The sequence below is a fragment of the Anabrus simplex genome, chromosome 7 (genome assembly GCF_040414725.1).
Source record: "Anabrus simplex isolate iqAnaSimp1 chromosome 7, ASM4041472v1, whole genome shotgun sequence".
Taxonomy (NCBI): Eukaryota; Metazoa; Arthropoda; class Insecta; order Orthoptera; family Tettigoniidae; genus Anabrus; species Anabrus simplex.
The window spans coordinates 121,274,677-121,287,702 of NC_090271.1; the positions used below are offsets into that span (position 1 = coordinate 121,274,677).

General features: G+C 37.4%; 1 protein-coding gene across 2 annotated transcripts in view; it reads right to left on the minus strand.

Annotated features, from left to right (window-relative positions):
* Nucleotides 1-419: 419 nt before the first annotated feature.
* Nucleotides 420-13,026, minus strand: part of Sap130 (Sin3A-associated protein 130) — a 284,469-nt gene continuing 271,862 nt past the window's right edge. For both annotated transcript variants that reach the window (XM_067151303.2, XM_067151302.2), the window contains one exon: nt 420-1,846. In XM_067151303.2, the coding sequence (XP_067007404.2) occupies nt 1,697-1,846 (150 nt within the window). In that variant the 3' untranslated portion in view covers nt 420-1,696. The remainder of the gene's footprint in view (nt 1,847-13,026) is intronic.

A 13,026-nucleotide genomic window follows, 5' to 3' on the forward strand; every position in this document is an offset into this window, starting at 1 on the left:
TATCAATAAACTCGTATCATACAGCATCAAAGATATAATAAAATAAATAAATAAATAAATAAATAAATAAATAAATAAATAAATAAATAAATAAATAAATAAATAAAGTAATAAAACTCATCCACTGGCCATACTTGAACTATAACATATGAATCTCTGTATTTCATAGTTATGTGGATTTCAACACAACTTGAACGCGTGCGCGGGTACTCCTGGCAACACTGTAGTAGTGGCCTCCGTCTCTTTCCCTTAATGGCCTCTTGCGTCGTGCTGGATTGGTCGGCCCCCTGCTCCTCGCTTCCCCTGACAGCGTGTAGGCCGCCCGCCATCAGAGCAGAAAAGACCTACAGTAAAGGCATAAAAGTGGCATAAGGCAAGATTAGAAAATTTGTACTACACAAATTGAAAATTTAATTTGTATCAGTATGACACTACTTGACAATTTGACGTTTAAAACTTCTTTGTGCACAGTCGCTAGAACAATTTTAATTCCACCTCTAAATTCTGATTTTATTCCACATTAGAAGCAACCCCTACGCCCTTCCTAGCCTTCTGAATATTTGCTATGTCTAGTTTTATTAAAATAACCTGTGATTACTTCACTTACAATATTATGCAAATCTTTCCAGGCTCTCAAGAAATTTGTGATAGATCAAATATTAATTTGGTCTTTTACTGGCTAGAAGGTACTGTGAATCATTGGTTGATAAGAGCTCTCCCCCCTACTTCAATTTTATTGACCAATGCATGTTCTGATTTACAGTCTGACAATGGCAAATAGGGAAACAGTGAAACACTGCATGTCTAATCCTTGAGTGCACTACTTTACAGTCAATTTTATTTTGCGATAAACATGTTTTTATAGACAATACGGCAGTTTAAAACTTTCATCTAATTAAATTCAACTGATGACAGTTGAAGTTCATCTCTTGAACTGCTATATACAATTTTAACAAATTCAACTCAACATTTTATTCATTTAAAATTTAAGATTAAAATTTAAAATTTAAAATTTAAGTCCACGAATACGACCCGACCAAAATATCTCAAACAACAGTGTAACTTAAGCGAACAATATCATCAATTTATATATAAAACAAAGCCAACATAAGTGTTTTGCACTTCTATAACTTACTTTTGTACACATGATTATGTGTATAACAACTTCAAATTAATACATAGTTCTACAAGTATTCAGCTGAAGATCAATATACTGTTTGTCAGAATGTTAGAAAATAGTTTAAAAATATTATCCACTGATTCACAACGTCTTACTCTTTCCATACACTTGTAGCAATTTGATGATATTCCTCTAAAACTTCTAATATTATATACGTAAGTAATTTTAACCAAGGTAAAAGATATTACTTATAGTTTATAAAATTTATTCTCATTTACATTAAATATACAAAATAAGTGATCTTCCACAGTAAATAAGTAATCAATGAGAATTCAAAATCACCTTATAATAGTTATAATAATATCCTACATAAAGGAGTAAATCTATCACGGCTTAAAATTAAAATACAAGTATTTTATGGTGATCTTATAAAACTACTCTATTCTACAAAGACTAGAGAGTTGGATAAAATCATCCTAAATACAATAATTATCAATATATAATATAACCTTAATTAAATGTAAAATCCACAGGGAACAAATCGATGTAATCGATCACCAGAACAGTCATGCGTTTCTACGATTTTTCACGTTTCTTCATTGAACGCTTATTTGCACACCGGCTGATTATGTCTGTCACATGACACTTATGGTCAAATATCTTCATAACTTGGCACTTTGCTTCTTCCATTTGATCTTTGATTACTTTACTGCGCTGCATATTTCCCTGAAAGGAAAAAATAGAAATAGAAATTAGTCTGTAGTAAGTCTTAGCATTCCATGTAGAATAATAATATATTTGAGATTATCTTGGGACAAATACTAAAATGTTTCCTTTCTCATCTAACATCTAACAGAAATATCCGTTAGGTGGAATTTGCCTGTGAATGAAAAGCGATTAACAAGTTGAATCTATTCTATTTACTAACATTTTCTTATTTCTGGGTTCATTGGAGCCACCCAGATTAATTTCTGGTTTTGGCTGGAGGTTTAAGGCTGGATGCACTTCTAGATGCTATGTGATTCTTCAGGTGAAACTACCAACCATGATTCAAACCTCAGTCATCCAGGCTGAATGCCAGTAGCTAAGCCACACTGCTAATCATGGTCCTGAGTTGTTCTATTTACTAACTGAACAAAGTTTAACCATACAATTAATAAAAGAACATCGCCTAATTCAGTGGAGGTCTGATAAAAAGTGTGCACTTAAAGAAAGTGATCATACAAATTACAGTCATTATCTATGATAAATTCATATACATCTACCACTGAATTATGAACAACAGTTTCCCACAAATCCTATACTCCAAAAATATCACCATGTTGGGAAGATGAAAGTAAATAAACTGATTGTATTGTTTATTTCATTTTCAATTTTCTGGAATACAGCTGCAAGAAAAAATTGCCCGAATTATTATTTTTTTCAGCTTATAACAGTTATTTCTGGGGTTACCAGAACTACCCAGACTCATTTTGGTTTTGTTCGAGGGTTTAAGGCCAGATGCTCTCCTGATGCCAAATTAATTTTGAGATGAAAGTCGCAACCCAGAATCGTTCGAGATTAAAACCTCAAGCATTCGGGTAGGAACCCAGCAGCTAAGACAATGAGCTAATCATGCCCCCATAGGGTTTATTCTTATTATACAAAAATAACAAAACATATATCTGCATTATAGACTGTTATGCCTTTCAGCATTCAGTTGGCAAGCCTCAGTGAATTTACTAGTTGCTGCCACAATCTTCTATTTGTAACTAGTTCTGTGTCCTCATCTAGTCTTCTTCGTCATCGTCGTGATTGGGTTACTTAGGACCATATAGAATCAATATTTGTTGGCTTTTTCTTTTAGCCCAGTATTCTTTCATACGTAGTGAATGGGCGAGTTTTCGTTGCAGGGACCATACATGTCAGCATTTCTCTCACATTCTCAAAATCCCGTATAAGTACGATTTTTCTAATTTCATCACGGTCCAGTAGACTTGGTGATCCTAATTCCTTCAAGCATTTCTTGTCTGTTTATACCGATTTGATCTAGTGGTTTTATTCTTTAACACATTGAACACGATGCCCGAGCAATGCTAGGGCTCCATCATTTACTACCATATACGGTGCCCGAGCGGCGGTCAGGCTTTGTTTCTTAACTAATAAATAATCGCTTAATATGTCCATGTCTCTTCCCGTAAACATGAATGACAACATTACAGTACCACAAACTGCTGCTAAATGGGAGCACTGACCTTCGCTGGATAGAATACAAATGCTTGTTTTGAAGAGTAAGGAGAATATATTCCACGCGCTTTGCTTTCCTGCTCATTGCTACAATGGCGTAACGTTGTGTTGACTCGCTCAGCGATAGTGCTATAGAAACCCTATTAAACTGTAATTCAGGATCCGAACTGGATGACAGTGATGATGATGATGAAGAATCCGTCAGTTATTCAGGTAAAGATACATACACAATTATAACGACAATATCAAAATATAAACAAAAATCCTCCAGTGGCATATATTCTGTTCATCAGCTAGCTTGTAACTGAATTCCGACTTACAGTTTCGATATATTTTGGTATACGGTACTTGGTATTTTCCAGGTAATGAAGATAATGATTATGAGGTTCGGGATTTCGCTGAGTAATATGTCAGGCCATTTCGCCCTCCAAGGCACAGTCTGCACCTGCTTACAACTGGATGGAGGGAGATAGCAAACAATCTCTTCCCGATTTTCAAGGACGTAGTGGTGTGAACGCTAATATAAATAGCGAGAGTTCTGTGTTCGATTGCTTTTCCGTGTTTTTCAGTGCAGCCGTAATAAAATCTATAAAAACTGAAACTAACAGATATGGTGCTGTGAGTACTGCAGAAATGCGGCGAGCTGGAACATTGAAGCCGAGTTCTACCTGGAATAAGAGGATCACAGTGAAATTATTAAAAGTGTATTATTTTTTCGGCATAGTGCTTCATATGTGTATTGTGAAATTGCCAAAACTAAGTGATTACTGGAATAATCATCCCGTAATTCAAGCCTCTTTCTATAGGAAGTTACTGAGCAGGGATAGATTCTTTCAAATTCTAAATATGCTGCACTAAAACAATAATGACACTTTTATACCCAGACATAAGCCTGGTCTTGATCCTTTGCATAAAATGCATAAAGAATCTTTTAGTTGCAAAATGCCGAACTTCATTCTATCCAGAATGTAACTTGACAACTGATGAAGACCTGTGTCCATTTCGAGGCAGAATTTCGTTTCGCGTGTATATGAAAAACAAATCGCATAAATACGGGATTAAATTTTACACGCTTGCTGACACCAAATCCAGTTATGTAGTAAACATAAAAATGTACTCGGGAAGGGCCGGAAACGAGGACAATTCCATCACAACATTGGTCCGTGAACTTTGCGGCAATCTATTAGGGCAAGGTCATGTCATCTATATGGACAGATTTTACACAAGCCAGGCGTTATTTTATGAGCTATGGAAGGAAAAAACCCTTGCGGTGGATACCGTAATGAAAAATAGAAGGGGGCTTCCAAAAGATCTCATGAATTTCCCACTGAAGAAAGGAGAATTTTCATTCCGTAGAAGTGACAACTTGTTTAGTTTGAAGTGGAGGGATATGCGTGATGTATACATGTTATCGACAACACATAGTGTTTCGGCCTAGACAGTCAAGGAAAATATAGATTTGGTACAACAGAAAAAGTGAAGCCAGACGTTGTCTTAGATTACAATGAAAACAAACCTGGTGTGGACCACAACGACCAACTACTAGCTTACTATCCATTTGGAAGAAAAACTCTGAAGTGGTGGAAGAAAGTATTTTTTCATCTCTTCACAGCGGCAGTGGTCAATTCCTTCATTCTGTACAAGAAATAGAGAGATAACAATAAGATTTGTCATCTGAATGACTACATGAAGGCTCTTTCAGCTGCATTTGCGGAGAAAGGAGGAGAGGAAGTCCAGAAAGACCTGCTGTCACCACCATCTTCTATCAACCATCGCAGCTCGCCATTTTCCAACGAAAATACCATCAACAGAACATAAGACAAGACCTACAAGAGTGTGTGAAGTGTGCTCAGAAACATCACTAAGAGAGACTGGAAAACGATCTAGGAAAGAGATGCGATGGTATTGTGAAAGCTGCAATACGCCTCTCTGTTTACCTAAATGTTTTGAACTTTATCACACAAAGTCAAAATTTTGTTAATTGGAAATGTAAGAAAAGATTATACCGACAAATAACATCCCTTTGTCTCTCATATAAGCATAGTAATAATGTACTAATATAAAAATGTTAAATGTAAATATGAAAAAATTATTACAAACATGAATTGAAATTTAAAAAGAAAAAAGTTTAAAAAACATCATAAATATTTTGGCCCGCTTTCACATTCCGGTGCAAAAAAATAAAATGAGATCAGTGCTAAGACAGATAATTATAGTTTCAAATACAACAAGAATAATTCATTTGTCTCCACAAGTGTTGAAATTATAAAGCCTCAAAGTATGGCTAAAATGCTCAGTATACAGCAGTTAACAGGTTACAAATATGCCAGTGTTCAGTGTGTTAAGAATGTGTAAATTCTGTAAGTCCGAGTCCATTCTTTCCTTGCCTGTGCATTGTGTCTATAATTTTGGAGACTCTTTTATATATTTCCGCATTTGGTTTTGGAAAATGTACTCTATCTCTGATTTTCCGTCCTAGGATTTTTCTCATTATTTTGCGTTCCTTCACTTCTAATTGTCCTTATAGTGTTTCATGTTGGAGACAGAGTTTCTGATGCGTGGAGAGAGCTTCGGGTTTGATTACTGTAGTATAGTGTCCGATTTTGCAGTTCAAAGAGAGACTTATTTTGTTAACTGATATGCAGTCTCTGTTTTCTGGAGTCGCGATTCAATGTATGTTTTAATTACAATTTTCAGTAATCCATTCACCTAAATACTTAAATTCTTTCACTCAAGAGATGTAGCTGAAATTAAATTTGTAACCCAATTTTTGCTGCTGCATGTTTTAATTACAATTTACAGGAATCCATTCACCTAAATACTTAAATTCTTTCACTCAAGAGATGTAGCTGAAATTAAATTTGTAACACAATTTTTGCTGCTTGTTCTTGCAAGAGTTCAAGGTGGGTTTGTGCATCAGGGATATCTTGGGCAATTAGTGTCATGTTGTCTGCAAATGCTGAACAGTCCAATTCTATGCCTTTATTTTGGTCTGATTTGGTGTATTGGTGCACCTGCTTTTCATCATTCCCTTACAAATTTTTCAAGCGCACAACTCAAGAGCAATGGGGATAATCCATCTCCTTGTCGTACTCCTGTGTCTACTGGAAATTCTCCTACAAATTTTACCTTCGATTTGGCCCCTACGAGAGTTTCTTTAATGATATTTGTTGTCTTTTGATCTAGTCCAAATTTTGTTAGTATTTCGAAAAGGGATTATTAGTCTATGCTGTCATATGCTCTTTTGAAGTCGACAAATGCGATGACATAACTTTTGTTGGACATACTGCGGAAATATTTCATGGAGTTTTTCAGGTTAATAATTTGTTCTCTGCATGATTGGCCTTTTCTGAATCCACCTTGGTATTCGCCAATTTGTGGATCCAGTTGAGTTTCTGCACGGTTCAAGAGGGCTTGGGACAGAACTTTGTAAGTTATGGAGACTAATTAAATTCCACGGTAGTTATTGAGGTCTATCTTGTTTCCTTTTTTGTGCAGTGAATGTATGATCGCAGTCTTCCAATCTGCAGGGATTCATTCCGTTAGCCAATTTCTTCTATAATTTCTTTGAAGTTTGTTATGAAATTTCCATAATACTGCAAAGATTTGGTCTTCCTCTGATGCTTTGTTATTTTTCAGTGATTGAATTATCTCCTTTATTTTCTGTACATTCAGTGGTTTGGAATCTGGGTTTTCTTGTTTGTGGTAGAACTGAAATTTTTCTTGGAGCTTTCTACAACTGAGCAATTTGCATTCCACAAGAATTTCACAGTTTTCAGTGTTGCTATGGGCAAGTTCCCGATGTTCATTTTTAAATCATTAGAAACAGAGTCTATCCACCATCGTCTTTGTCTCCCTCTACTTCTCTTACCCTCCATGACCGAGTCCATTATTCTCATTTATAACCTATCCTTCTCCATTCGTCTCACATGTCCCCACCACCGAAGCCGGTTTATGCATACAGCTTCATCAATCAAATTCATTCCTAATTTAGCCTATATCTCCTCATTCTGAGCACCCTCCTGCCACTGTTCCCACCTGTCTACCAGCAATCACTCTTGCTACTTTCATGTCTGTTACTTCTAACTTATGAATAAGATCTTCTGAGTCCACCCATCTTTTACTCCCATACAGCAAAGTTGGTCTGGAAACAGATCGGTGTAAGGACAGTTTTGACCGGGAGTGGACTTCTTTCTTACAGAATACTGTTGATCACAATTGTGAGCTCACTGTATTAACTTTGCTGTACCTTGGTTCAATCTAATGATACAACCATCCTGGGAGAATACACATCTAAATATTCAAAATTATCTACCAGTTCAAGCTTTGTATTCCTAACTTGACATTCAATTCTCTTTGGTTTCTTACCTACTGATATCACTTTAGTCTTGAAAAGGCTAATTTTTGTATCATACTCAATGTATCTATTTTCAAGTTCCAAGAGACTGCAGTCCTTCAGCACAAACTATCCTAAAGGGCCGTATTCACTGCGAGTAAAAGCATTTATTTTAGTTGAACCCACTATGCTAAAATGATGGGTACAGCCGTCAAGAGTTCCGCATTCTTTAACATGCAATGACTGGTTCATCCGTCACAGTGTACTCAAGTCGGAAATACGTCTATCGATTTCTTTCAATTGTGATGTTGTATTTAGAATGACATTCCTAGGTAGTGCTAGCATGTTTACATGCCAATGATGTTATGCGAAGGCCATTTTGTCAATGTATATCTTACTTTAAAGTTGGTCATCTTGTTCATGAAATGAATGCTACTGAGCAAGATGTCGTGTAAATATCGCAAGGAGGAAGAGGACTGAATTTTGCAATTTCTTCTTGATAGTGGTGATAAAGATAACTAAGAATTATCTGATAGTAGTTTTAGCAGTGATAATGTGTCTGAGAACTGTGACTCTAATTGTGAAAGTGATAGTGAGGATGAAGATAACTCCGTACATAACCACACCCATTGAACAATTGGAACTTGAATTTGGCCAGTACTGTTCTGAAAGGAAATACGTGTGCAGTTGTTAGGGATCTGAATACTATAGTCAGGAGGCGCTTGGGTGATAATGCTACAGAATATGACATCATGAGTCAGTTCCTTACTGAAACATTTTGGGAAGGAATTCGCAAGGAAACCAATGCCTATGCAAATAAAATCATTGAAAACAACGCAATGAAAAAGAAGTCAAATGACGAAGCTCACTGGTTCCCAGTCACTCCAGATGAGCTAAAAGCATACTTTGGTCTTTGTATATTAATGTCACAGTCAAAGAAATCAACAAAGCAAAGTTATTGGTCTAAACGAAGGGTTGTGGTGTCCCCTATATTTGGAGAAATAATGCCATACAGAAGATTTACAGCAATATCAAGATATCTACATTCTGCCACAGAATCACAAGAAACAGAAAGGAATAAATTGAGAAAACACAGACCAGTAATTGACCATCTCTTGAAGAGATTTCAAAAAATTACACTCCTAGTGAAAAAGTAGTTACTGATGAAAGCCTCATGAAGTTCCGAGGTAAATTAGATTATGTCCGGTACAATCCTTCAAAAAGGCACAATTTGGACTGGAAATCTAAAAGTATGTGAGCCTAGAGTACATATTGTTGGAACTTAGGGATTTTTACAGGAAGAGAAAACCACCAGGATGTGGGTGGGGCAGGCGATGGCATCCAGCTGCTAGCAAGTAAAAAGGTACTGGTTCAACTCGGCAAAGAATTATTTGGCGTTGGAAGAACAATATACATGGACAATTGGTATAGTTCTCCTACATTATTCAGGCTATTCTTGAAGAAGGACACTAATGCAATAGGACCAGTGTGACCAAACAGAAAGTTCATCCCACCTACCTTCAAGTCCACAAGTTTGAAGAAAGGCGAACTCACATTCGCCTCTTCCAATGGTATCTTAGCTACAAAATGGATCGACAAGAAGCCTGTGTACATGATATCAACAGTACATGCTACACTACACTTCGTGGAGGTTGAAAAGAAATATGGCCAAGGTAAAAAGGAACTAAAGCTAAACATCGTAGTGGACTAAAATTCAGGAAAGATTGGTGTGGATTCGCACGACCAGCGCTTAGCATCTTACCCTCCCATGCGTAAGTATGTAAAAGGGTACAAGAAATTATACCTCTAATTGCTGGATGTGACATTGCTGAATTCTAGCTACATACATGACATGCTGAGCACGAGGGGAAAGAGAATGAGCTTCTCATCATTCTGAGTTAACGTTGTAGAGCAAATTCTGGAAGATGTCACCATTCCCGACTATGCCACTAGAGGATGTCCATCTCAAGGTAGCATACCAATGAGACTACAGGGAAGACACTGGGGTCCTTTTCCTGAAAAGAGTGCTTTTACAGCAAGTAAATCAGCCCTATCAAGGAGATGTAATGTCTGTTTCGAGCATGGAATCTGGAAGGAATCTTGCTTCCAACACAACAAATACAAAAATGCCCCCCATGTGGATGGATGTTTCAAGGTGTATCATACCTTCCGTTAATTGTGGTAAGTTAAAATCAAACCCAAAACGTTGTTAATGGATGCCGTATGCTTTTGTAACTATCTTAGCATCCATAACATAAAACGTAGAAAAAATAATCACATTCCAAGATACATTTCAAGGAAATTACATGTCAATGGGTTAAAGCTACGTAAACTGAGACAACAGTTAAGTTTGTATTCACCAAATTGAAAGAGAAAATCACGGCGACGAGTAATACGATCAAGATTATGCAATTAATAAATGTCCCAGGTGGATAAAAGAACATGCAACATAATTCGAGGACTACAGTACGATGACACTGATTTTCAGACACGTTAGATTATCTAAAGCTGTCAGTGTTATCCATGATCGAACATAGCCTGGAATTCCCTACACATAGGTAAGCCTAAGATGAATTCTCAATTAAAGCTTATATCTTGTACAGTACACAACTGGGTGACTTTTTAATGAAGAATTAAGGAATACCGCCATATTTTTTGAGTGAAAAATGTGTAGGCTATAATTTTCTTATTCTCTATGTTGTTAATGCTTTCTGCCACCAAATTCAACAATAATTCACTGTTGGAAAGTCATATTAGGCTTCTTTGTTTTAGCTCAATAGAGGACATAATTTATGCAAATTATTTGCAAACCAAATGGAGTCAAAAACTTGTTTAGATGATGATGATGATGATGATGATGATTGTTGTTTAAAGGGGTTTAACAGCTAGATCATCGGCCCCTAATGGTACGAAGTGTAACAAAATGAAATGTATTAACTGACTAGATTCTAAAACGAATGGTAATGAGAAAATGATCATGAAACAAAAACAATTAGTGGATCCAATTCACAATCTCTTAATTACTGGGTTGATGCTTATTATCTAAAGGGGTCCAAAATCCAGATCATCGGCCCCTCACAATAGTACTAATCACTAGTAAAACAGAACCATGGTGTTCCTCCTACAGTGGTACTTATCACAGGTAACGTAAACCCATGGTATGTCACACACAATGGCACCACTCGCAGGTAGCACAAACCCATGGCGTTTTGCACATAAGGGCACCACGCACGAACAACGCAGACCCATGGTGCTTCTCACCTAGACGTACTAATCACGGGCACCGGTATTCCTGTGGTGTTCCTCACTTGGTGGAACTAATCACAGGCCAAGTATACCCATGGGGTCGGTCACATAGTGGTACTAATCATAGGCAATGCAGACCCATGGTGCATCACAAATTACGGTAACACCCACAGGCAACACAATCCCATGGTGTTCCTCACATAATAATACTAATCTCAGGCAACGCAGACCAATGGTTTCCCTCAAATAATGGTACTAATCACGGGCATGAGCCCTAACCCGTGCAGTTTCTCACATAGTAATAATAACCCCAGGCAATGTAAACCCATGGCGTTGTACATAAAATGGTACTACTCATAGGTAATGCAGACCATACTGAACTAAGTGGAACGGACCAATGGAATACACATGATGATCTCTTTCACAAGCAGCACTTATACCCATAATGTTCTGCACAGAATGGTACTGCTGCTTTATAACGTAGACCCTCGCAAGGTGGTACTAATCGTAGGTAACGTCGACCGATGGTATTCCGCACATAATGGTACGAATCACAGATAGTCTCATGGTTCTAATGTCATCATCCCTTGGTCGCCCCTTTTAGTCGTCTCTTACGACAGGCAGGGGATACCGTGGGTCTATTCTTCATGTGCGCCTCCCCCCACCCACAGGGGTTGTTCACATTTCAACAGTGGTGGCAGTATGTAGTCATTTGTTTTCCGTGCATCAGTATGAAAAATTTGCGGTTCAAACTCAAACCAAAACAAAAACTAAGTTTTGGTAAACAGAGATAATGGGCCGACTGCAGAAACGATGACTAGTTTTAAGCCTTAGACCAGGTATCGTCAATCGAGAGCGAAATGCTTTCGGAGCCAGTTTGCTCCCTGCTCTTGAGGAACGAGAGCAGCTTAGCGAGCAAGTAGGGGAAGTACACAACGTAGTACGCACTGAACGTCAGTCTAATCAATATATGAAGGTCAGTGGTGCACAGGTATACCACATCTTTCTGGACAGGTTAGATTGCGACACGATACGCGTGAACTCACGGGAGGTGACAGTAGTGTGTTCCCGCCTTTATCCTCACACCACACAACATTCAAGCCTAGTCGGTAAATGTTGCATTTACTATGGAAGAGAGTTCAGCACAGCCTACGTCATCGATGCCAATAAGTTTAAAATCTTCTTGAGAAGAAGAGTATTGATACTTCAAGAAAATAACACCCGAAGTGTTTAATATGTAATAAAATATTGAATCACATTAAAAATTTAATCTGCAGCGCGGTAATTCTTATGTCATTCCAACAAGTACGATAAATATGAAGACCGGGAAAGCATAGCATTGCAAGAAAAACTTAAAAATAACACATTTGAGGATGTACGTACATTTCATATTACCCTACTCAACTCTATATTATAATGTTTGATAATTCCTACGAGATGATTTATTTATGTACCGGCATAAATTTCATTGCTGCTGTTCCTATGGTAACATTTCCGAGCGGCAAGTACAGTACCACCACGGTATGCAACCTGCCTGTCCGTTGCTCCCTTGTCACGTGACTGACAGCCGTCCCGAGCAGAGCAAGTACGTGATGACGTCTTAGACAATGTCTAACTAAACAACATCTAAATCGAGCATATCTTCCACTGCATAAACAATGTTCAGCTGGTGGTTAACTAGACATCGCTTAAAGTTTCAATATTGGTTTGAAAATGAAGACAGAAGTATCTTTCATGCAACTCTTTGCTTGTCGCAACCAATGAACGCCAGTCAGCTGTTTGTCTTCCTTCCTACACATTACTCAAATATGGCTAAGCATGAGCATGACTTGCCACAGATGAAAAATATCACTCTCGGTGGAAATTAAATTAAATTAAACTAAATTAAATTAAATTAAATCTCATAATATTATCGACACTAAAGCGACACCCCAATGTACGGGGAAGGGTAGCTTTGATTATAGCATTGTTATGGTGAGTGTAATCTATGATGCAGATGTTGATCCCATAGCGAACCTGCAATATTTGTCCCGAATGAGCAGTAAATAGCTTCAGCGAAGGGGAGATGAAACAATAGTAATGTGTAACCGAATGTGTT